The sequence below is a fragment of the Alexandromys fortis genome, unplaced genomic scaffold (assembly GCF_014885135.2).
Source record: "Alexandromys fortis isolate MF-2015 unplaced genomic scaffold, M_Fortis_MF-2015_v1.1 scaffold_109, whole genome shotgun sequence".
Classification (NCBI taxonomy): Eukaryota; Metazoa; Chordata; class Mammalia; order Rodentia; family Cricetidae; genus Alexandromys; species Alexandromys fortis.
In genome coordinates this window covers 920,693-945,644 of record NW_026068005.1, presented here as the reverse complement: position 1 = coordinate 945,644, position 24,952 = coordinate 920,693, and the positions used below count along the sequence as shown (strand labels likewise).

The following is a 24,952-nucleotide window of genomic DNA, read 5'->3' as shown; positions in this document are numbered from 1 at the left end:
GCGAGCCACCAGTCCTAGGTTATTTATTGAGATAGTGTCAAGCATACACCCAGAAAACAAGCCTTGGCTAGTTAGCATTAAACCTTGGCTTGCGTTCCTGATCCTCAAATCAGAGATTTAATTTTTTGGCCTGAAGGCCATCTGTTCTCTTTAGATGTGCCTGAACAGATCAAAAATCACCCCTGCCCGTTTACTGAGGTATCGCAGTGGTTCCTTCACACAGCCTTTCTCCTGTAGAAGTGTTCGGAGAACACTCGTCCCCTCTTCTGGATGTGGGGGATTAGCTGAAGGCCTCACTCTCTGTAATTAGGGACAGGTGTAAGATGTGGTCAAGCACTTCTTATGACCTTGGTGGGAGGATGCTGCCCCACTGAGGGGCACCTGCATCTGGGCAGCTCACTGAAGTCACAGGAGTTTGGTTGATATCTGGTTAATTAGTTCCCCCCCCCCCCCCCCGCTGTGTTTGTTGTGAGCTGGGCAGAGTTCTTAGCACTTTGTGTGTGAGTGGAAGGATGAACCAGTGTATTCAACGTTTCTGATTTATCTCTTTCAGGTTGAAAATTGGTGTCCCCGTTTACCTTGGAGAGCGAAAAATCCCTATGAAGAAGCCGATCATAACTCATTGGTAAATGGCTATGGAGCACTCTTCCTCCCCTTGGGCGTTTGGGTCCTATGCTACGTCCTTTGGAAGTGCCAGCTGAAATCCCAAGTCTAGCTGGCCCAATCATTGACCAGTTAGCGTAGATTTATTTATTGAACAATTCTCTGAAGTTCCCGAAATGATGGGCCACAGAGAGGGATGAGCTCTCGTGCCAGATGTGGAGGCCTTGGGTGATCTAATGAGGGGACTGGCTGTAAATAACGACCAGGCTTGTCGCCAGGCTCTAATGCCTGCTGAGGAATATTAATGAGGAAGGACAGTCTCAAGTGTGGAGGTCAGGGGAGTCCAAAGAGAAGCTGATGGGCTGCATTTGGAAGGACAGGCAGTGCTCTGTGAGGTGTGGGGAGAAAGGCGTGTCTCCAGGGGAAGTCTGTCTTTGGTATCATACTACAAGGCTGGGCAGGCAAGGTCAGAGGTTTGGGTAAGCTGGGTTGAAGACACAATTAGAAAGAGGAAGGGACTCCAGAGACCTTTGAATGCTATCTTGAAAGCATGGGCATTTTTGCATTTTCTTTAGACGTAGATCAGCAAATCATTCAAAAAATCTTTGTTATCTTTCATTGTTTTTCTTTGTTGTGTCTGTTTTATTTGTATGTCTGCATGAGATTTTGTGCACAGTGTACATGCAGGAGTCCATAGAGGCAAGACGAGGGCATCAGACCCCTGGGACTAGAGTTACAGATGGTAGTGAGCTGCTCGGCATGGGTGCTGTGAACTGAACCCCACTGTTCTGTAAGAGCAGTCAGCGCCCTTAACCACTGGGTCTTCTCTCTAGCCCAAAACAAACACTTTCTGGGAAAGGTCAAGGTGGGGGATTAGGATGTGTCTCGGTTGGTGGAATGCTCACCTAGCGTGCAAGAAGCCCTTGGGTTCAGTCTGCAACATGGTAAAGTGGACTTGGTGTGCGTGCCTGTCATCCTAGCACCCGGGAGGTAGAGGCAGGAGAATTAGAAACCATGATTATCCTTGGCTGCATAGAGAGTTCAAGACCAGCTTAGGCTACCTGACACCCCATTACGTACTAACATAATAGAGCTCACCAGCTCAATAGATGTCTCAGCAAGCAAAGGCGCCTACTGCCAAGTCTGAAGACTTGAGTTTCATTCCCTAGGACCCACATGATACAGAGAGAAAACCAATTGTTGCAGGTTGGCTTCTGACTTATACACACACACTTGAGCGTCACACACACTTGAGCGTGGGTGTTCACGCGTGTGCTCACAGGCTCACACATGCACACACATTCTAAATAAATAAAAACATAGTAAACAAGAAAAACGTAAAACGCCAGATAGTGTTTTTGTCTTTGTCGGAGCTTTAATCTCACGCCTGCTCAGTTCCGTAGTCCTAACGCAGAGAGCAGCCATGGGTAATTAATATGTCATGAAGGGTGTGGGAGTGTTCCCCTAAAACGGCCTGTACACACACAGGCAGCTAGGAGGACCGCTCTGTGGCCAGGGTTTGTGAACTCAAGTGTAGACCATGGGAGACTGTTGGTCAAGGAGGGAGACAAACGCTAAGAATGAGCCATGAAGACGGCTAAGAGATGGATTTTGTTTGCTTGACAGATACCACGTTTCTCTCATCTTCTAATCAGAGGCAGCATCCAGCTACAGTATCCAGAGGAGCAGGAAAAATAGTCTTCCTGGACCTTAAATTATTCTGCTCTGAATCTTAAACTGTACTCAGCCATGGTAGAAACAAACCCGATCCCTAGCTTTTAAAATTCCTTAGAAAAATCCAGTTTTGTTGGTTTGGCCCAGGACAAAACTAGAAAATGATCATTTTTTCCCCATCTTACCCTGGGAGGAGAGGCTCTCTGGGAACCCGCACAGTGTTGGCTGGCCTGTTGGAGCTGATAGTTTTTCCTGGTGGTCAGCTGCCTAGAAGGAGCCTCCAGGACACAGATAAGTCTTGGCATAGGGAATTTGAAGGTACATCGGGTAGATCCATTGTGAAAACTACATTCCAGCGGCGCGCAGGCTTCACGGTGACCATGCCTACTTTCTCAATCTCTGATGTTTTCAGTGATGTCCCTTGTAACAAAATCTGCACTGGGGGGAGTTTTGTTTCAATTTGCAGTCCTCCTTCTTAAAATCTTTTAATCACATTTATTTTATGTGTGCATGCATGTGTATGGGCGTGTGTGTGCCACAGTGAGCATTGGAGGCCAGAGGACAACCTGTGAGTCAGTTCTCTGTCTCTTCCACAGGAGGGTCCTGGGGATTGAACTCAGATTGCCAGGCTGTTTGGCAAGAGCCTTTTCCTGCCGAGCCACGTCATTGGCTCTCTCCCTCGGGACTCTTAAGCAAGGGCCATGCAGAGAGTCAAGGTTGATTTCTGAAATCCTGGATGTAATTGGCTCTCGGGTTTTAAATGCCCTATCATGAAAATCACTGTCCATCCTAGCATTTGATTTACCCTTCCGTTCATTCTATTCCGTTCCTTTCTCTTTTCCCTAGGCGGAAATCCGTACGGATTTCAACATTCTCTACAGCGTGATGAAAGAGCACGAGGAGTTCCGGTGGATGAGACTCCGCATCCGGAGAATGGCTGATGCGTGGATCCAAGCTATCAAGTCCCTGGCAGAGAAACAAAACCTGGAAAAGAGAAAACGGAAGAAAGTGAGTTTCTTAATTCGGTTCCTTTATATGGCAGCTTCCTCCTAAAATTTGACTTTGCTTGGAAACAAGATGAAGAGCGATGTCATGTGTCAAGTGACATTCCATCAGAGGAGATGAGCTCGGCGTCTCCTCGCCCCAGTCTGAGGTTTTCTTTTCTCACGCTCGATGTCTTCCTCTGTGTTCTGTGAATGTGTGCACAGATGGACACATCTCCAGACACACACGCACACACACACACATACACACAAAACAAGATAGATGGTGACTGAGAGGTGGTAGCCACGGGCAGAAAGTTGAGATGGGCAATGGTTTCCATACCTGCTACATCCACTTCTTCACACACACACACGTACACACACACACACACACACGCACACACACAACAAGGTGGATGGTGACTAAGAGGTGATAGCCACAGGCAGAAAGTAGGGTGGGCAATGGTTTCCATACCTGCTACATCCTCTCCTCTCCTTCCTTCCCTCCCTCTCTTCCTTTTTTTCACCATTTAATTCTTTTTCTTACTATAGAAAAATGTTTCTAGCATAGCCTAACATGTGTAAACATTTTAATGCACATGGTTGGTTCAAAAGGAATACATTGGTATGTAGCCATCGTCATCACACGCTCCCACAGGCACTCCTCCACCCCCACACACATGACATAGGAAAGGTCTTATCCACTATGAATTAAACTTAAGTTTTGGAACTCTTACAGTTTCAGAAATGAGATACCCAGGGGAGAACACTGCTTTTGAACCATGTGCATTAAAATGGTGGCCACTATGTGATGCTATACATATTTTTTCCACAGTAAGAAAATAATTGAGCAGTCAGAGAAGGGAGGGGGATAGGATGGAGTGGGTGTAGCTGGCGTGGAAACCAAATTTCTCTCAGCACTTCATGCTTGGTGACTTAACACCGCAACCATTTACATAATAAAAAAATTAGTTTAAAAGAGCCATACCCCTCCCTCATTTTTCTGTTTGTTTGCTATTCTGAATTATCTTTTGTATTATTATATTTTTTCAATGCACGTTTATATTTTAATGAGAGAAAGAAAGAAAAGGCATGGACTTGGATGGGTGGGGAAGTAGAGAGGATCTGAGGGGAGTTAGGAAAGGGGAAACCTTAATCAGAATATATTGTTTGGGGGAAAATCTATTTTAAATTTTAAAAACAGAAAAAAAAAACCCTCATTCCTGAAAATCCTAAGGAAAATGAAACACCTGGATTGACTGTGTATTTCCAGTTTTGGGGAAGCCCACAGTGCAGGGCTGATCACTACTTCTGTAGAACACGGTAAAGTGAGCACAGTGAGCTTCGAGGACAATTTAACACTTGTATCTTGTCATATGCCGAGGTATTGATAATCTTATTCTGGAGCCATTGTGAACATTACGGTGTAGAAAATGACTTACTAGGTGCCTGCCTTCATGGAGTGGAAGTTTCACTGCCGGAGACAGCAAGAGCTGGTGACAGATGGGAGATGGTACCCGGGGGTATTATCTCCAGCCTTGGGTTTGGAGTGGCTCTGCCAGGAAGAACCCGTAGTTTATGTTATCTTCGAGGAAAAGTGAAGTTCCTCGCTAGAGCCAGTGGAGAAGGCTCCAAATAGCAATTAAGTAGAGTCCTCTGAGAACTAGCCTTTGATCTCTAAATGCTGTTTCCACTAGGTAGGATAAATGGTTCTTGGGAAAATGGCTCATTAAGGTCGGAGACAGAAATTGCACTTGATGAGCTTAGAACATCTTCTCATACCCCAGAATAGAAAAGCTACCAAAAGTGCCTACGATTCTGGCCAGAGAGTGGAGATACCAGCTACAGCAGGCTCCCATGGCCAGACTGGGTCAGCTGGATGGGTAGAGACCAAAGTTCACTGAAACACATCAAATATGCTTATTTCCATGGTTTTATGTTTAAAAACCAAACAAGCCTCATGAATCATAATTAGAGGATGTTTAAGCAACAGGCTTGCTGGGCTGGGAGAGCCCAGTTGATAAAGAGCGGGCCACACAGGCATATAACCTGAGTTCGCTGCCCAGATCCCACTTAAAACGCCAGGTGTAGTGGTACATGCTTGTAACCCAGACACAGGAGAGGCAAACACAGGAAGTTGCGGTACTGTCTAGTCTGTTCCATCTCCTCTGCAGTGGCTTTACAAGCGTGCACCACCACGCCCAGCTTTTGTATCTGGGCTCTAGGGATTCGAACTGGGGTCCTGTGTTTGTTCATCAGATTCTTTGCTGCCTGACCCAACCATATGTTCTATTTTTAAAAATCAGGGTTATCTGTAGCTCACAGTCATGGCGCAACCAAGGGCAGTTCCTGGTTTTAACATTTGTCTGAAACGGGGAAACATTATTTCCTTGCTTATTTTATTTATACCTTGTAGAGAAATGGCATACCCCTTGCTCAGACTTCAGTGGTTCCTTTATCTGGCTGACTGCTTTATGGTGTGCACGGATTTTGAAGGTGGCTCCGGAAGTCCTTATGCATTTCCTCTTTTGTTTCCCAGATTCTTGTGCACCTGGGGCTCCTGACCAAGGAATCTGGCTTCAAGATTGCAGAGACGGCATTCAGCGGTGGCCCTCTCGGTGAACTAGTTCAATGGAGTGATTTAATTACGTCTCTCTACCTACTGGGCCATGACATCCGGATCTCAGCTTCACTGGCTGAGCTCAAGGAGTAAGGAAATTACTTTTTCAATTTGAAAATCAGAGTACAAAAACGAAACAGTAAACTTGTAAAGCTCCTCTATTAGGGTGCGAGTTCTCATGGGGGGAAAATGAGAGTGATAATTCGCTAAACGGGTGATAAGAAGATTATTTTCAGGAGCTTAATATATACACTATGAGAAGGATAATATGTTTTCATTGGCTGCTGGCTCCGGGGCTTCATAAATGAACGCCAGGGAAACTCAAGCGAAGGCGTTTATTCTTTGCTATTCCAGGTGTTTCCAACATCTGCAGCGCAAGACTCTATTGGCTTGCCTAATTCCCTGCCTCTTGCCAACATCCATGCTACTACTCCCTGCTCAACATCAAGCTTTCTAAAACTCAACACAGGGCCAGTTCCTGTTTATAATTTAATATGAGTAAAATGGATTTCCCGAAAGCCCGAATTCAATCCTTTCTCGGTTAGCTAACTTTCAGCTCAGTCTGCTCTTCCCTGAGTCTTCCATCCCACTGAGGTTTGCACTCAGTTCTCACCCCCATCTCAGCGCCTTTTCAGTTGATACAGCTGGCCGAACAGAAAAACTAGGGTCCCCACAGCCCCCAGAAAACTGCCAGCCGAGACTTCTCTGACCCAGCATGCAAGTTGTCATGTTGCTGTACCAGCCCTTGCGAGGCCACCAGAGATGGTAGAGAGCAATGCACGTTCTACCCTGTTTCTACTGCATTATTGACACACCAAGGTTGTTGGCAGTAATCCTGTCTGAAGATAATCTTAGCAGTCCTCGCCTTGCTTTCCAGATGCCAGGCTCCACGATAAAGGTTTGCGTACAGTAGAAATACCAGGAATTATGATAGCAGTAGTGTTGGTTGGGGCTATTTTTATGTCGAGATTAGGTCTGTGTAGCCTAGGCTGGCCTCAAACTCAATATATATAATTGAAGATGACCTTGAACTTCTGATCTCTGCCTTCACCTCCCCAGGGCTGTGCACCTCTGTTTGGTTTATATGGCGGAGGGAGTGGATCCCAAGGCTTTATGCATGACAGGCAGGTTTTATACCAGCTCGGCCCCACCCCAGCACTAATGGTAGCTATTAGATCTATAGTGAGCCACTTATTGTGTGTTCATACTAAGCACCTCGTGGTTTTAAGTTTAGTGTTGTTTATGACTGTATGTGTGAGCATGTGGGCACGTGTGCCTCTGTGTATGTGGAGGTCAGAGGACAGCTCTCAGAAAGTCAGTTCTCGCCTTCCACTGTGGGTTCCAGTGACAGGAAGAAGCAGGAGCTTTTGCCCAGGAAGCATCTTGGCAGCTGTATATTGTATTGTATGGAAGCAGGAGCATTACTGAGGAAGCATCTCGGCTTCCCATATGTTGTATTGTATTTAAACCTCAGCACCTGGGAGTAGATGCTTTGCCGTTTGTGTTTTAGAGCTGAGGAACCTGAGCCTGAGCCTCCTGAGGTTTGAGGGGTAGCATGTAGGTACCTGGATCTGACCCTGGAACGGACTTCTGCAGGCTTTTTGCAACAGCCCTCCCTTTCTCCTTCAGAGTTGGATGAACTCTGAGTACAGAGTTGCCCTTTGTACCTCAAGTGGTTCTCTTTCTTTACCAGACTGCCTCCCGTTGCCTTCCTGCTTGCCTTCTGAGGGCTGGGATTCAAAATGGGGTCTGAAAGGTGACCGGCATGTTGTTCCTCAGCTGTCAATCTTTGGACAATCACAACTGATGCATTAAATAATAATCTTACTAATTACAACTCTATTAATGCTAATCAAGGTGTGGGTGCTAGGCTGTACGAACAGATGATGCTGAAAATGGAATCTCACCACTGTGTTCCTTCCTCTCACACACTGTGCCCGGTGTACTCTGGCTACTGAAGGGATGAGAGAAGGAACGTGGACGTGAGTGACCAGTAGGCGGATGAGCACATGGAGGACTGAGCAATCAGGCATGAGGATGGAGCTTAGGAAAGATGTTGGGTGTGATTATTGCAGACTCGTTTGATGGTCAAGGACAAGTCAATATTAATCTTTGTGAATATTGGGATGAGGGCCATATGTACAATATTTATGGAGGAAGGGGCCATTGAGACAAGTAACCCAGACTTGCCTCAAACTTGCCATCGAGGATGATCTTGAACTTCTGACCCTCCTGCCCCTGCCTCCTGGACAGTTTGACAGGAATGCGCCACCACACCCAGTATATACTTCAGGAGTTCTAGGCAAGAGCTCTGCCCGCTGAACAACATCCACAGCCCCTAGATGTGCGTTATTGAAAATGAACATTACAGAAGCAACACAGAGAAATGATCCCCAGTTCTTTGCCGCTCATCAGGATTGCTTGGGGAATTTTTTTTTATTTCACTTTCCAAGAGATTTGGGGATCTCCTTAAATCCTGGAACAGAACATTCCCAGGGTCATTAAGTTACAAGATTTGGAAATGTCATGGTCTAAATATTCTGTGTTACACTGTAGGGAGGTCTACTGTTCAGACGAGGTTGAGAACCAGTAGCCGAGGCCCCCGGGTATAATCTGTTCTCAGCGGCCCAAAGCCAGCCTTCGGCCTGGCTCTGCCAACAGTGTCTGGTTGCAGTCACACCCACTATTACTTAACTCATGGCTGCTTCCACCCCACAGAGGCCGAGTTGAGTATGAAAAGTGTTTATTATCCAACCTTTCATAGAAAGTTTTCCAGTTCTTCAGAAGAAATCAGTTCAATAGAGCTTAACTCTTTTTTTTTTTTTTTTTTTTTTTTGGAAGCCCAGAAGGGGCAGAAGGGGCCTGAAGCAGGAAGTGTAAGGAACTGTGGAGCAGCTTGTGTCCCCTGTCATTCAAAAGTGGGACTTTTGTAAATGGTCAAGTGTGGCTGTGGGATGTGAGCAGGGAAAAGGGTCAAAGGTGGTGCCTGGTGTCTGGGTACATGGCGCCTACACCTTGGACTTATTCTGACTAGTCAGGTTCACAGAACAGCACGCGTGTTGTCTTCTGTTAGCACAAGGGCAGTTTGGATGTCAGGGTAGAGAGGGTGGGTCAGTGGCTGGAAGACTAGATCATGAGAATGTCTAAGCTGCATGGTCTACCATGAGTCACTCACGACAATGCAAAAGTGCATGGGGAGCTACTTAAGCTGAGGACTGGGAGTCAAGGTGTTTAGGGAGTACAAACGAAAGTGAGAGAGTGTCATAGCGTTTGTGTTTGTTGTGTGACTTTTTCTGGGGACATATTCATCGGGCCCCAACAAAAGACCAAAGAAATTATTCCACCCAACACCAGCTTAGTGAGCCCATGAATTTATCAGGGTTACTTAACAGGATTGTGGATGAGGGGTTACTTAGGAGGAACTTGGTGACTCAAAGGCAGCTGCATCACCAAAAAGCCCACCCCGGCATGGGGAGCATGGGTTGCAGCTCATTAAGCTGCATTCCTCAAGCTCCCTGCATGCTGTGCAGGCAGATATACTGACTACAGAATCTTTTCTCCTAAGCCATTGCTACTGCTTATATAGCCTCGGGTGGGTCCTGTGAATCCTGGTCCAGGAGCTTCCTGGGATTCATGAGTCTCATTTACTTCCTGGACCTTGTAAGTTGTATTTCCTGAGTCTTAAAGAGTCCCTTTCTAAGAGAGACTGTTTGAATTTGGGGGAAGTATCTGCACATCACTATTCAATCCCCTCTCCCCATCCTAGAGGACAATAGGAGGAGAGATTCCGAGAGATGAATCAGGTTAGCTATCTCATGGTAACGCCCATGTCTGCTCCACAGAAGAGACAGGTCACACAGGTTGCTAACCTCACAGGTTGTGTTTGTATACCAGCATCTAATTTCCCTCTGTCAGAATGAGGACGCTGGAGAGTTGAGACAGGCGTGGAGCACCGACCCCTTATCTCTGTAGGGACTTGAGGTGTGTGTGATCCTGTCACATTTGCCTGGGTTAGGATTGTCTGTTGTAATATAAGCGGCGGGGCTGCGTCCCCAACACCCCAGCAGCTTGGCCCAAAATAACAACACACAAACTGTATTCATTTAAAGAACTGCTTGGCCCATGAACTCTAGCCCTTACAGGCCAATTCTCGCACCTGGACTAGCCCATTTCTGATGATGTGTGTAAGCACCCCAAGGTGCGCTTACCGGGAAGAGTCTAGCCTCCGTCCATCCTGGTGTCTCTGCTCCAGAGAGCAAAGTTGTCCGGTCTCTCCTGGAGCAGAGCAGAGTCTGACCTCACTTCCTCTTCCGCCCAGCATCCTATTCTGTTTATTCCACCCACCTATGTTCTAAGCTATGAGTCCAAGCAGTTGGTTTATTATAATTAACCAATTACCTTCCTCCATCAGTTGTCAAGTGTCTGATGTCTTTTCTTTTTGTGCCCATTTGTCCCGCTCCAGGATTATGAAGAAGGTTGTTGGAAACCGCTCTGGCTGCCCCACTGTAGGAGACAGGATCGTCGAGCTTATTTATATCGATATTGTGGGACTTGCTCAATTTAAGAAAACTCTAGGACCATCCTGGGTTCATTACCAGTAAGTGCTACATGCTAAGACCCTTTTCCCCTGACAAGAATTGTATCTGGTTTTGCTTGTTTGTTTGTTCTTAAAGGGTGATTAAGTATTATCTTTTGAACTGTCTGGAGTATACTTTTCATTCCTAATGAAATTCAGATTGTTTCCACTGACCGCTCCCTGAGATTGCTCATCATTTCTATTGATGTTCTAAGAATAGAAAACAGGTGCCCAGTCAGGCATAGTGGCGCACTCCTTTAATTCCAGCACTCAGGATGCAGAGGCAGGCAGATATCTGTGAGTTCAAGGCCAACCTGGCCTATGTAGTGAGTTCTGGGACAACCAAAGCTACAGAGTAAAACCTTGACTTAAAAAATAAGAAGAAAAAAGAAAAAAAAAGAAAAACAAAACATATCTAGCAGCTTCCCATTTATCCTCCCCAATACCTAGCATTCCTCTCTTTGTATACGTAGGAGAATCTCATGCATTTAGTCCAATAGTGACTTTTCTTGTTCATTTGTTTGTTTTTTGTGTACATGCATTCGTGTTTGTGTGAATCTGTGTATGTGCATGCCACAGCATGTATGTGGTGGTCAGAGGAGAGCCTTTGAGAGTTGGATCTCCTCTTCCACCTTGAGGAGGCAGGCTTTCTTATGGTTTCTGCAGCTGCGCACAGATTTTATCAGTGCTAGGGATAGAATGGAACCCACGGCTTCGTTCATGCTATATAGTCTACATCCCAGCATTTTTGATATGGTCTTCTATATTAACTTTGTCACATTGACCAAATACCTGAGCAAAATACCTTATAGGAAGAAATATTTTATTTTGGCTCATGGTTTCAAAGGCTTTAGTCTGTTGTGGTGTGGACAGTGTGACAGAGCAGTTCACATCATAGCAGTCAGGAAGGAGAGAGAGAGAGAGAGAGAGAGAGAGAGAGAGAGAGAGAGAGAGAGAATGCCTTGCCTGCAAAATTTCTCTTCTGTATTCCACCAGAAGCCCCAGCCCACAAGATGGTGCCTCCCACATTCAGGGTAGACTTTCCCTTAGTTAATCTTCTTTGGAGATACACTCACAGACACGCATAGAGGCTTGCTTAAGTCTAGTCTCCTTGGCATTTCTTAAAGTTCAATCAAGTTGTCAATCAAGATGAACCATCACATACTCTAACTTATCCAAGTCATAAATATCCCAATGTAGGCCTTTATCTTCTTGTTAGTTACACTCAGTATTTTTAACTTTAAATCCCCAAGATCATTTCAGACTGGAAGTCCTTTATGAATCAGACAAAAATGAGAAGTAAAAATGCAAAGAATTTTCTCAAAAATTCAAGGTCTAGTAATGTTCATTATCAATAATATTCTCTCTCAAACATTACCACCAACAGCAATGATTTATTTTTATCTTTGGGCGATGAAATATTTATAGCAAAGAGGCTGATGGTGGAGACACTGTATTAAGGGTCCATGTGTTCTATGTTGACTATGTTAACTGTGTTGAATGACTGTGTAACTGTGTTGACTATATTGATGGACTTCAATGACTGTTGACTGTGTTATCTGTGTTAAATAACTGTTGACTATGGTGGCTGACTATGCTGACCGTGCTGGCTGTGCTGGCTGTTCTTGAATGATTGTTGAATGACTGCTGCCTGTGCTGTGGAGATGGTGGCAACTTTGTTGACTGTGTTGACTATTGACTGTGCTGTATGGACTGTTGACTGTATAGACTACGCTGACATTGTTGACTGTGCTGACTGCTGGTTATGTTGAATGACTGTTGACTGTGGCAACTTTGTTGACTGTGTTGACTATTGACTGTGCTGGCTGACTGTCTCTACTGACTTTTCATTGTTTTGATTATTTGGAATGGCTGCTATGTTGACGATGTTGATTGTACTGTGTTGATTGACTGTGATGATTGTATTGACTCTGTTGAGAATGTTGTTCTTACAGTCTGTGTTATTTTCATTTCCTCGAGAGAGAGAGAGTACCATTCTTTTTACTTTTAGGAAAGTTTGGACCAGGATAATGCTTTGTCCTTTTGTTAGTTTTTTCTTTTGATCATATGTATATGCATGTGCAGGTTCATGTATACATGTGTATAGGTGTGCATGCATATGGAGGGCAGAGAACAACCTTTGATGTCATTCTCCACAAACACTGTTGTAGGCGGAGGCTGCTCTTTCATTCCTGGCTGCCCAGACTCGAATAATCACACATGAAACTATATTAATTATAACACTGCTTGGCCAATGGCTCTAGCATATGCCTAGCTAGCTCTTATGTCTTAAATTAACCCATTTCTACTAGTCTGTGTATCACCACGAAGCTGTGGCTTATCAGTGCTGGCATGTTACTCCTTTGGTGGTTACATGGTGATGCCCTGACTCTGCCTTCTCTCTCGCTTTCTTTCCACCTGTTTTTGAGATAGTCTTTCAATCACCTGGAGCTGGCTTCTTGGCTAGGCTGGCTGGCTGGTCAGTGAGCCCGAGGGATCCACTTGCCTTCATTTACCCAGCACTGGGTTTCAAAGTGTGCAGCAGGCACTGCACACACTGTACCGTTCATCTCCTCGGCTCCAGCACTCCTCCCTGTCTATGGTACCATATTTTGTCTATTATTGGCTTGGTTTTTTTCTTCACAGATCACAAGCCATGACTTTTTTTTTTAGTTGTATAGAAATAACTATTTTTCTTCTTGGTTAATAAGCCATATTATAAACACTTTTTTTGTGATAGCCTTAAGGGAAGAAAGTCAGGGTTGTTCCTTTCTGTCTTTTTATGAATGGTAGATATCTGGAAAACATGCAGAGAAAACTGGGTAATTCAGACCTCCCCTCTCATATCCTTGTTATTAAGACGGGCTCTTTAGATGGAAAAATATTCTTAGTGGTGGTGTTTGGGTCAATTAAGAAAGGCCATGTCGTTATTAAATTAGTCACTGTTGATTGGTATTTGATCCTTACTGTGTGAAAATGCTCCACCTCTGGGGTTTGTGGGTGTGCATAGTGTTTTCCTTCTTTAGTAAAGGTCTGAATTAGCAGGAAGCAGCAGGGGGCCTCGTGGAGCTTTAGCCCTTGGTCTTTGTTTTATGGAAAAGCTACAGATTCATCACATGACTTCCTAGAATTTTCTTGCCTACTTCTTTCCCTTTAAATATGAAAAGTTATGTCTAGGGTTAGAGTTCCGTGTGTATTCCACTTGCCTATTGTAAATGAAGCCTTGGGTTTAGTCCCCAGGATCCTAAAAACCAGGTATGGCAGTGCCTCTTTGTGATCCAAGCACTCAGCAGATAGAGATAGGAGGATCAGAAGCTTGGTCATCCTTGAGTGCTTAGATGTTTGAGGACAGCCTAGGTGACGTGAAACCATATCCCAAAAGTCAAAAGGAGAGAGCGATACCAATGTGATGGCTCAGCTGACAAAACGCTGGCCGTGCAGCATGAGGACCCGAGTTTGGATCCCTGCATCTACAGAAAAGGCCTGCATAAGTGTGCACATTTGCAATCCCAGCATGGGGAAGTGGAGACAGGAGGCTCCTGGAGCTCTTGGCTAAATACTCCAGCCAACTCCGTGAGTTCTAAACTCAGTAGAGAACCAGTCTCAGAAAATAAGATGGAGAGCTACCAAGGAACCTCTGAGCTAGGTACATAAGCACATCACATCACATACAGGTATACACACAACCCATATACATCTGTGTACAGCTACACAGGTACTCATATGTAGGAACATGCACACGCATGTGCAATACACACATGCACACAAAAGAAGCTGTCAGACTATGGTCATATTACTTGATGGCAGGTAAGGGGAACTGCATTCTATAGTGTGGTATCAGCAGACCTTCCAGAGAGCAACAAGCCCGTTAGGTCTGTTGACCTTGGAAAAATACTTATAAATTCTTTCTAATTTGCATAAGAGCCTAGGAAATTCAATTAAACACTTGCTCCTGATATGCTGACATGCTACTGCTACTCTAGAGGACTCTAACGTGGTCTACAGAGCTCACTACCCTTCTGCTCCATAGGAGTCCTTTGCTGTGTGTTGCAGATGTGCAAGAATGTGAGATACAAATGGTTCACAGCCTGCCAGCTTTTACACCAGACTCCCAGCTAGAAAGTAGACCCTTTGCTTCTGAGCATCTCTCTCTCCCTGTAGTGTAGCCTCGGGCAACAACAGTGTTCTAATGTCATTTGACATTCTGTGAGGTCTCTGTTAGGGGAAGGCCAGCTGCCTTGGGCACTGGGGCAAATACATGTTCAAATCGTTAGAAGGGTCCTGATGTTTCAGTTACACAGAAGGATTCCAAGCAGTGGCATAAATATTGACAACACGGGAATAGGTAGTTCCAAGATGGAGCCAAGGAGGACCTTGAACAAGAAGTCCTCCAGCCTCTGCCTGTGGCTTCTGAGGAATGACGCCAGAGTTTGACTTCTGGCCTCCCCATGTTTGCATGCACATGTACATGCACACTTGTAAACATGCACACACACACACACACACACACACACATACATGCACACACACGAACACCCACATCCCCAAAAGAGACACCTGTCAATGTACTGAGAGTAGCTGTAAGAAAGCCACCTAAGAATCCAGGTGAGGGCGTTGTCCCAGGTTAGCTCACAGTGTGCTCTGTGGCTGTGGCCTTCCTCCATTTTGTCTTTGTCTCGTCTAGAAACCTCAGCTGACAGTTGTATTTCCTGGAGTGTGTGATCTGATCTTTGGACTTCTATGGTTTTATTTTGTTTTCAGAATCTTACATCAGTATGAAAGTCTATGAAAATTTGGAATAGCTTCCTGGTCATAAGAAAAGGAAGAAAGGGTCCTTAAAAGTGTTGCCACCATCTGTCCTAAATGTGGGCTTTAATTTTCATTCAGTTTGGTGTGTGTTGGCCTAATGGAACTTGCTCGGAAGTGTTCTGATAGAGGGCAAGAGCAAACATTGACCAGCGCCCCGAGCTGCATTTACATGGTTTGAAAATCACCAGTTAAGTCAGCGCAGCCCGGATCGATAAGGCGGTTCTCTAATTCCTTTCTCCCAGTTATCCTCTATGCTTCCTTTGTCTGAAAGGCCAGCTTGGGAATAGTTTGCAACCATGTATAGTTTCCGCTGCAGCTTCTCCACTGTGTCATCATGGCTTGAAGACGGTCACCAAGTTGCAGACAGAGGGTATCAACACTAGTGTGGCCTGGTTCCAATAGAACTTGATTTTCCATTGTAGGAATGTAAACTTCATGGAATTTTCCTCTGTCGTGGTTTTTGAAAATTGAGACTGTGAAGCCATATGGGGAAAGAGCTCAGTCAGTCAAGTGTCCTGTTGTGTTCCAGGACCTGGGTTCTAGCCCCAGAGCCCATGTGACAAAACTGGGTATGGCGGTACCCGCTTGCAGTACCTTTGCTGGGGGATTAGACACAGGGAGATCCCTAGGGCTTGCTCCCTGGACAGCTTAGCCTATGTGGCAAATTCCAGGTCAGCAAGGGATCTTGTCTCAAAAGAAGCCAAGGTAGACGGTGTCTGGGTAATGGCAATCCAAAGATGACCTCTGACCTACACACACACACACACACACACACACACACACACACACACACACATTTGTTCTCACTTGTGCACATGTGCTCATATGCAAACACAGGTACACAAAAGACTATAAAAACCAATTCTTAGCTCACAGCTTCACTAAGGTAGCTGGTGGAGCGGGTTTGGCTCAGCGGAGCAGACCGACGGGGCTCCATTGTACTGCCTCAGCTCTTTGCTGGTCTAGCAATCAAGTCCTATTCTATTAGAGTTGGATATGCAAAAGCTACCGCTGCCTCGTAAATGAGACTGAAGTCTGTTTTGTGTTACTACAACTTAATACTGGAGCCAGACTTGTTTATTGTGAAACGGAATTTATTTCTCATTGTTGGAAGCTAAAATGTCCAAGATGGAATGGCATGGCCCCATCCAGTCCAGTGAGGGCCGTATCCCACTGCACAAAGTTCTGTCTTGGATCTCTGGTCATCTTCTTTCAAAGCCACTATTGGCGTCATGGGCCTGCATCTATCCCTAGTTAACCCCTAGAACCCTGCCTTCAAATATCGTCAGCTTCCCGATGTAAAGAGTACCTTTCCGGTATGAAGCAGATACCTGTAGCTGTGTCTGGAATGAAACAGATACCTGTAGCTGTGTTATTAGCATCACCTAAACCCAATTGATTTAGCTAATTGATGTAAAGTCTGACAGAGGCTGAGAGCCCTGAAGCATGCCCTATGTTCTGAGCAGAATAAGAACTGTAGAGATAATGATGCTTTGTTTCTTTTCATCACATTGATTAGGTACCTTCTGTGTGCCCAGTCCTACCTGGGTGCTAAGTGCACCGCAGTGAAACCTGCAGGCCCCTTGCAGCATTCATGAACGTCTATTTCACTGGTACTCGAGCCGCTCTCGGTGGTTAGCCAGTTTTATCTGCTGGGGTGGCTGAGGCCTTCTTTGCAAAAACAAGAACAAGTGAGAAAATAAGGCCTAAACTCCTTTCCGGTGGCAGTCTTACTTTGAAGTGTTGGTCCATTTGCTCTCCTCTCTTGAGCGAGCAGTAGCAGCTAGTATCATGGTTATAGTTTGACACACAGCACTTTCCTTGCAGGTGCATGCTCCGGGTGCTCGATTCCTTTGGGACAGAACCTGAGTTCAACCATGCAAGCTATGCCCAGTCGAAAGGCCATAAGACACCCTGGGGAAAATGGAATCTGAACCCACAGCAGTTTTACACCATGTTTCGTGAGTATTTGTATGTGGTCCCTGTCTTTTAGGAAGCGACTGAAAATAGCTATGAAGGTTATCTAGGCAGCCGTCCATCTGGGGTTGTGATTCGCAGGACCCTTAGCTGAAAAAGTTGGCCTTTTTTCTTGGGAATAATTGGATCCTTCTTTTCTGTAATTGGCGTTAAAGTCACACCAGAGCACTGTGCGAAGAGCCTTAGAAATGTCCTAGAGAGGAGTGTGCAATACAAATGACCCGTAGAAGCCACGTGGGAGAAGCCTGCAGAGCACCTCTGAATGAGCAGGCACTGAGCATGTCCCAGCACCAGACCCATGCTGCTAAGGGGCCGCTGAATTCTTAAGAGGAATGAGGCCTGCCATGGCGGCCCACTAGTTCAATCTTCATTATCTGAGCATGAGATCTTTCAAAGGAAAATAATCTCTGAGCTGGGGTGATGGCTCCGTGGGTAAAGCCCTTGCCGTATAAGCTTGAGGACCAGAGTTATGACCTCCAGAACATCTGTAAATGCCAGCTAAGAGGGATGTCATGCCTCGACTCCCAGCCCTCAGTGGGTGGAGACGGGGTTCCCAGAGCAAGCCAGCTACCTATAGTAACCAAGTCAGTGAGCTTTGGAGTAGACATATCAGAGAGATTGCCTCAGTATGGAACGTGGAGAACAACTGAGGAAGAGACCTCACAGAAACCTTGCCTCCACATGGACAGCATACATACATATACACATAACTGCCCAGAGATGGTCCCTTGCTCGATCTCTAAATGTTTCAGCGAACGCATTAGACTAATAAATAACCCCTGGGCATCAGGTCTGGGAAGAACAGAATTGGGAATGGTAAAGTAGCCGTTTTAAAATTCAAGCCATGCTATGGACCGAGAAGATGGCTCAGTTGCTAGAGTGCTCATGAAGACCTGAGTTGGATTTCTAATGGTGTGATGGTGTGCACTTGTAATCCCAGGGTGGGAGAAGAGGAGATAGATGAACCCTGGAAGGACACTGGGCAATCATCCTTGCTTACAGGGTCTCAAAAAACATAGTGCATGGTACCTAAGGAATGATGTCAGAGATTGTCCCCTGACCTCTACATGTATGTGTGCGTGCATGCGCGCGCACACACACACATACCACAAACAGAGAGACACAAATACACATGCTCACACACACATGCAGAGAGGGAGAGAGAGGGGGCAGAGGAGAGAGGGGGGGGTGAGAATTACCTGTTCAAATGTTCTTTGAGCCCAGAGAGTTTGGTGAGAGCATGCTGTGTGTATGATAGACATTATTATTATTGGAGTTATATCGTCCTGTTATTGCCACCTGTCCCAGGGGCACAGTTCAGGGAACAAACTAATATTTGGCACACCAGGTAACAGATGGCTGTCAGCATGGCAAGGCATGATTGGAATCTGTCTGGGGTGTGACTTTGCTACGAAATTCTGAGCCTGAGAAGAACTGCGGGCCAATAAACTGAGCTGAGACCTGTGCTGGGACAAGTGAGGTAAACGAGTGCCTTCGTCCTGGCAGTCATGCCAGCAGTAGCTTGTGTCCCACCCCGGAGAGGAGATGCCGTGCTCTCCTGTAGAAGACTGGGATTCAGCACCCTGCAAGCCTGCTTCAATTCGGCCGGTGGAGGCTTTCAGAAGTAGGAGTCCCTTCCGGTGAAAGAAGTTCTCTGTTTAAAATGTAATGAAAGCCAGATGCAGAAAGTGCTTTCTCTTCACCTGGGAGAGGGATACGGTTCCTGGATTCAGCAGAAAGCAGAGGGAAAGTTGACACGGTTGAATGCCTTTTAAGAAAACAACCCACAGAGCAAAACATTATCAACCACCCACGACACTGGAAGCAAACAGTGTAGCAGGAAATGTTTACATGGTTATTTGAGGCGGTTAGAGGAACGTGGAAGAGCCGAGATATCTGTACACAAGAAAGACATATTTACAGCATTGATGTAAAGACCTCGGGTGAGCTTCAGTTTGGAAAGGATATTAGTGAACTCATAAAAAGGAAACACTGGGCTGGGAGATGACTGTTGGTAAAGTATTTGCCATACAAGCCTGAAGACCAGAGTTCGATCCCCATAACACAAGTAGAAAACTGGGATGTTAGCAAAGGGCTGTAATCCCAGTGCTGGGGAGGCAGAGAAAAGTGCATTCTAGGGCCTTGCTGGCGCCGGCCAGGTTAGCTATGGTACCTGAGGAAAGGCATTGCAGGTCCTCTCCTGACTTCCATACACACGCGCACACACACACACACACACACACACACACACACACACACACACAAAACCACTGCCACACATACACCACACAGCCCACCACACAGACAAATTAAATGTTTCAATTCTGTACTTTGAAAAAAGTTCAGCCAGCCCCTGATGGGGGTCATGAGTATGCAAGCCTTTCTTTGAAAACCAGCTTTCTCCAAACACTTTCTTCCATTCAACAGAGCTTCCTCCTAGGATAAGTCAGGTTGCAGATGTGAGGTAGAGAAGGCGAGGGAGACAGGAAGGACCACGGGTGGGGGGCGGGGTATCAGCAGTTAATAAGATCCCCCAAATAGCATCAAAAGAACAGGCATCAGTGAATTAAAACCAAACAAATGAAAGGTAACCAGTAGGGCTGGGGGTGGAGCTCAGTCAGTGGATGCTTGGCTCGTATGCACAATTCCCTGGGTTCGCTGGGCAGGCGGGTGCACACCTGTAATCCCTGCCCCTCGGGAGGTGTGAGCAGAAGGATGACATGGTCAGAATCATTCGGCTGCACAGTCAGCTCAAGGCTAGCATGAGATACCTCAGACCCTGCCTTTAAAAAAAAAGGCAGTTGATGAGCCCAGATATGATGATATGCCAAGCAAGAAAATGTAGTGGGTCACCTTTGCAAGTTGCTAGGATACCATCTCATTCCTCTGAATAATGAAGGGGGAAGAGCCCGGCTTTGATCTTCCTGCCTTTCTAGCACAAATTATGTTCGAAGATAATCAAATGGTTGATGATAAGAAACTGTTCATAATAGGGAGAGCAGAGCTGCAAATGCAGGCAGAATGAAGGATTAGGGAGTGAGCATCTTCAAACCCCTGATGAGATGGCAGGTCCAGCGATCATCAGCCACTGCTAAAACTGATCAGGTAGCAAGGTTATGGAGAACTCTCCTCGGCCAGCGCTATCTTCAGCACAAGAAATATGGAAGGAAGTTAGGAAATGGCCTTGTGAGACATTCATCATGTCAAAGCAGGCTGAGGCTGGGGGCTTCGCAATAGACAACAGACCCTGCCTTCAGTGACCTCTAATACTCTTGTCAAGAGGTTCCCTCCCTCCCCACGTGACAAGACCAGATTGCTGGGCAGCTGTGTCTGTTCTGACAATCTATAGTTGAAGACTGTTTCTTTGAACGCTAAGAAAAGGGTAGCCTTGATCTCGCTGTGTAGCCAAGGATGACCTTGAACTCCTGATCCACCATTTCCACTTTAGGGCTACAGGTATTACAGGCATGAGCCACCATACCCAGTTCATACAGCCCTGGGGATGAAACTCAAGCCTTCATGCAGATGAGGCAAGTACTCTACCCACAGGGTTATATCCCCATTCCTCCCTTTTAATTTTTTTGTATTTTTTTCCTAGACCTGAGGACCAAACCCAGGGTCATATACTTGCTAGGCAAGCACTCTACCACTGAGCTAAATCCCTACACCATCCAGTTTTGGTTGGTTTTAACATGACAAATTTACTAATGTTTCATTTAAGCAGTATTTAGTAACATAAAGATGCACCAATGTTGGGAATGCACTGAGACCCTTGTGGACCGAGATTGTTGTATGCCGCTGGCCACAACAACAACCGAAAAGAGACTACAGAAGTAGAATTAGATTTGTAGGCATAGAATTGAGACTTCAAGGCCAACTGTCTTGGGAGATACAGTGTTTGGGTATGAATGCAGTACAGAGAGTCCAACTTGGGAGGAGAGAAGCGCACACGTGGGACCGCTGTCTTTGGGAGATATGAAATGAAGTAGGCCAGGCCAGCAGAGTAGTTACTTACTTATTGATTATTCATGGAACACCGCTTATTGACAAATTCTGCTATGCCTAACCTAGCTTATTCTGATGGTGAAGTTTCTACATGTCTAAAAGCCGCACGGTTCCTTGTTTTGCTCCAAATTGCAGGCTTGCGCTGTGGGATGACGTCTTTGTGTAGTCTTCTGGTAGCTGGGCATTTTGGGGTCTACAGTTACGTGCTATGCCTGATTCCCTGAAGTGATTGCCAGGGTGAACAGGTGGCCTGACTGGATATCACTGAGGCTCCTGGGTTAAATCTACGCGTGATGGCTTTGTGGATTTGTGTGTATGTGACAGTGTGTCTGCATATGTTGAGGCCAGAACCTGACATGGGATGTCTTTCTTAATCATTACTTTTTTTTTTTTTTTAATGTTTGGTACTCACTAGTTTTGCTACGCTGGCTGGTCAGCAAGCTTCAGGGATCCACCTGTCTCTGCCTCCCCCATTCTGGGATTTCAAGGGTGTACAACCATACCTGGTCTTTTCTCCCACCCGATGGATGCTGGGAATTGAACTCAGGTCCTTGTGCTTTTTCTACAAGTGTTCTCCTCAATTGGCTCTTTCTCCAGCTCTGGTGATAGCTTGTTGTGGGTCAAAGATGCTGATGAGTGTGTCCTTCCTCCTGTCCACAGATTTCCCCTCAGATGCTGTATTCATGCTTGTTGGTTTCCAAGCTGTCTCCAGAACCAGCTCTTCTTCTCCGCAGAGCTTGGGGTGCCTTCCCCCTCTTGTCTGTGGGCTCACATCCTGACTTTGTAGTGAAGTATTCTCAGCCTTGGGCTCAGTGGCCACCCCTCATCTCCCCAGGTTAGAGCTGTTTCCTGGGCTGGAGTAGAGAAAACGCTGCCTTGAGCGGATGGGATGGAATTCATTGCTTCAGTCCCTGAGTGATGGGCTATGAGTGTAGAGCCAATAAACCCTTTCCTCCCCATGCTGCTTTTGCTCAGGATGTTTGGTCACAGCAACAGAACCGACACTGAAATCATCACCGTATTTTCCCCATGTATATTTTTATATTTTGTATTTTTAGTTATTCACACTAAAATTTTGTATTTCATTATTTTTCATTTTGCCTGTGTGTGTATATGTTCACATGTGGGGGGACAAACACGTGTATACACAGCATATGGAGGCCCAAGATGTTTTTTATTTCTTTTTTGTTTTTTTTTTAATTTATTTATTTGTATTTTATGTACATTGGTGTTTTGCCCATATGTATGTCTGTGTGAGGGTGTCAGATCCCCTGGAACAGTTGTGAGCTGCCATGTGGGTGCTGGGAATTGAAGCCAGGTCTTCTGGAAAAGCAGCCAGTGCTCTTAACCATTGAGTCATCTCTCCACCCCCCAATTTTTTTTTTTTTTTTTTTGGTTTTTTAAGACAGGGTTTCTAACTCTGGGTATCCTGGAACGTACTCTGTAGACCAGGCTAGGCTTGAACTCCCAGAGATCTGCCTCTGTCTCCTGAGTGCTGGGATTGAAGGCGTGCACCACAGCCTGGCTACCCCCAAATCAGGAGTTCTCTTCAGATGCTCTCTCCCTTGCTCACTGAGGCAGGATCTCTCCACTTACCATTTGCAGAGGGTCCTGGAATATGGCCTGGCAATTATGTTCTTTATCCGCTAAGCTGTCTTCTCAGCCCTGCTCATAACTTTTCTCTACTTCATAAACCACATTTCTTTTCAAGCTTCAACATTATGCATATTTCCAGTACTAGTCAAGAACCTATTTAAATATCCATTTTGTGTTCTGTGTTTTGGGGGTTGTTTTGTTGTCTCTTAGACTGGCCCCGTCTCTAGGTGTCTGGATTCGTTCTCCATCTAGGCCTTGTTTCAGTGTTAGCCAGTCTTTTGTCTATTATGAATTTACTTGCTATAAACTCCCGAAGGCAGTCACTTTTCTTGCTTCTCAGTCTCAAGCAAGGTGTGTTATACCTCTGAAACAATGTAAAAATCACCCACACAGAGTGAAGTGAAGAAGGTATTTGACGGAGCCATCTAAGAAAGAGAGAATCCCGGAGCTGATTACTTGAGCTGTTTCTCATTCCTGTTTGGAAAGCTCTAATTAGCTCCTCACCCTGTCATTCACGGTTCCATCTGGTTCCTGTGAAGATGTGGCCAGGGTGGAAAGATCATTTTATCTAATTGAATCCCCATCTTTCCCTGGAGAATATGACTTAAGGTAGCAATGACTGCAACGCTGAGACTGCTCCACCCTTCTCCAGGCAAGCTTCAGCTCAGATCTGACCTTCATAGCCTATGAACATCGTGAGAGCCTTTGAAGTCACTCCTCAGCTCTGTAGTTGCCACCCCTGCCTCAGAGCCCTTCCTTGTGCCCTGAATGAAATCAGAAGCACGATTTATTGTTTGTTTATTGAGTCACTGCAGTGACTTAGATGTGAACCACTCCAGCATCCTAGATGCCTCCAGCGACAGGATAGACTTCCTTCCCCTCCTGATAAAGTTCTGCCTTACTTCCCTCTGGCCTCCCTCATGTTTTTTTTCCAGCTATGTCGGACACACTTCAACCCCAGAACCTTTGCAGCAGCTGTTACATTTTCTGGAACATTTTCCCCGGGTTTGGCTCCACCACCACAGCTGTATCTGTAACTCAGCTGACCCTTCAGTGAAAAGTGCCCTGATCCCATTTGGAAGGGCAGATCCTTTTCTCCCCACCCCTGCGTGCCTCATTTCCTCCCTAACTGTTGATCTCCCAGCATTTATCCTCTTCCTTTGTTTCTTTTCCCTTCCTGTCATCTGGGTTTTGCAAAGCTTGGAGGTTAACCTATTTTGTTCATTGATGGAACTTAGTGCATGGTAGGCATTATCTGTTGAGTGAGTTTACGTAAAATCAAAGGGTAATATCTGCTCAGTTTTTGGCTTGTGCAACAAATCAGGGAAGGGTAGGAAATGGTTCAGAACTGGGTGTTATCATTTATAAAACGGGGTGACCCAAGGCTAGCAGTGAGTCGCCTTGGTGAGTGAGAGACAGACAGATATGCCATGCAGAGAGAGCTTGGATTTAGAGTTTATTTAGTGGGTTGTGGAGGGGTAGGGGAAGGGGAAAAGCAAGGAAGGGGAGAAGGGCTGACAGAGAGAGAGAGAGAGAGAGAGAGAGAGAGAGAGAGAGCGCGAGAGCGCGCGTGTGCGCTAGCGAGCAAGCCAGGAGATCTGCTTGCCTAGTCAGGATCTCGGGAGTAGGCAGGGCTTGTCTCTTAAAGGGACAGGGTACCCAGGTGACAGGCCAGGCCAGCAGATTACAATGTTCCTGTCTTTCTCTTATAATACAAAGGCAGGGAATTAGACATGGCAGGTTGAGGTGATTGGGATGGCAGATTCTCAAGACTTCTTCCTGCTTGTTTGTTGGTGTCTAAGTCTTTCTTGGAGGGCCTGAGAAAGCTGGGTGCTGGTCACACCCTGGGGTAGCTGGTTGCTTTACTCCCATCTTGGATCTGTGGTGTGGAAGTGTCTGGTGTCTCTTGGACCTGGCAAGGTATTGCTAGAGCAGGACAAAGTTAAGTTTAGGAAGAAAAAAAAATTTCAGGACCAGGAAATTGTTCTGACCTGTTTAAGGCAAATCCTTCAATTCGATTCCCTGAACTCACAAGAATTTTTGAGTTTGTGAAAACATAAGTTTTAGACACATACATTGTATAAACAGCAGCATATTTATGTCAGAATG

The 24,952-nt window shown here is 45.7% G+C and overlaps 1 protein-coding gene across 1 annotated transcript in view; it reads left to right on the top strand.

Moving 5' to 3' along the window:
- LOC126513228 (alpha-1,6-mannosylglycoprotein 6-beta-N-acetylglucosaminyltransferase A) overlaps window positions 1-24,952 on the top strand; it is a 182,350-nt gene that overhangs the window by 150,374 nt on the left and 7,024 nt on the right. The window contains exons 6-10 of the mRNA XM_050161490.1: window positions 554-625; window positions 3,124-3,285; window positions 5,800-5,969; window positions 10,343-10,477; window positions 17,093-17,226. Of these exons, the coding sequence (XP_050017447.1) occupies window positions 554-625; window positions 3,124-3,285; window positions 5,800-5,969; window positions 10,343-10,477; window positions 17,093-17,226 (673 nt within the window). The remainder of the gene's footprint in view (window positions 1-553; window positions 626-3,123; window positions 3,286-5,799; window positions 5,970-10,342; window positions 10,478-17,092; window positions 17,227-24,952) is intronic.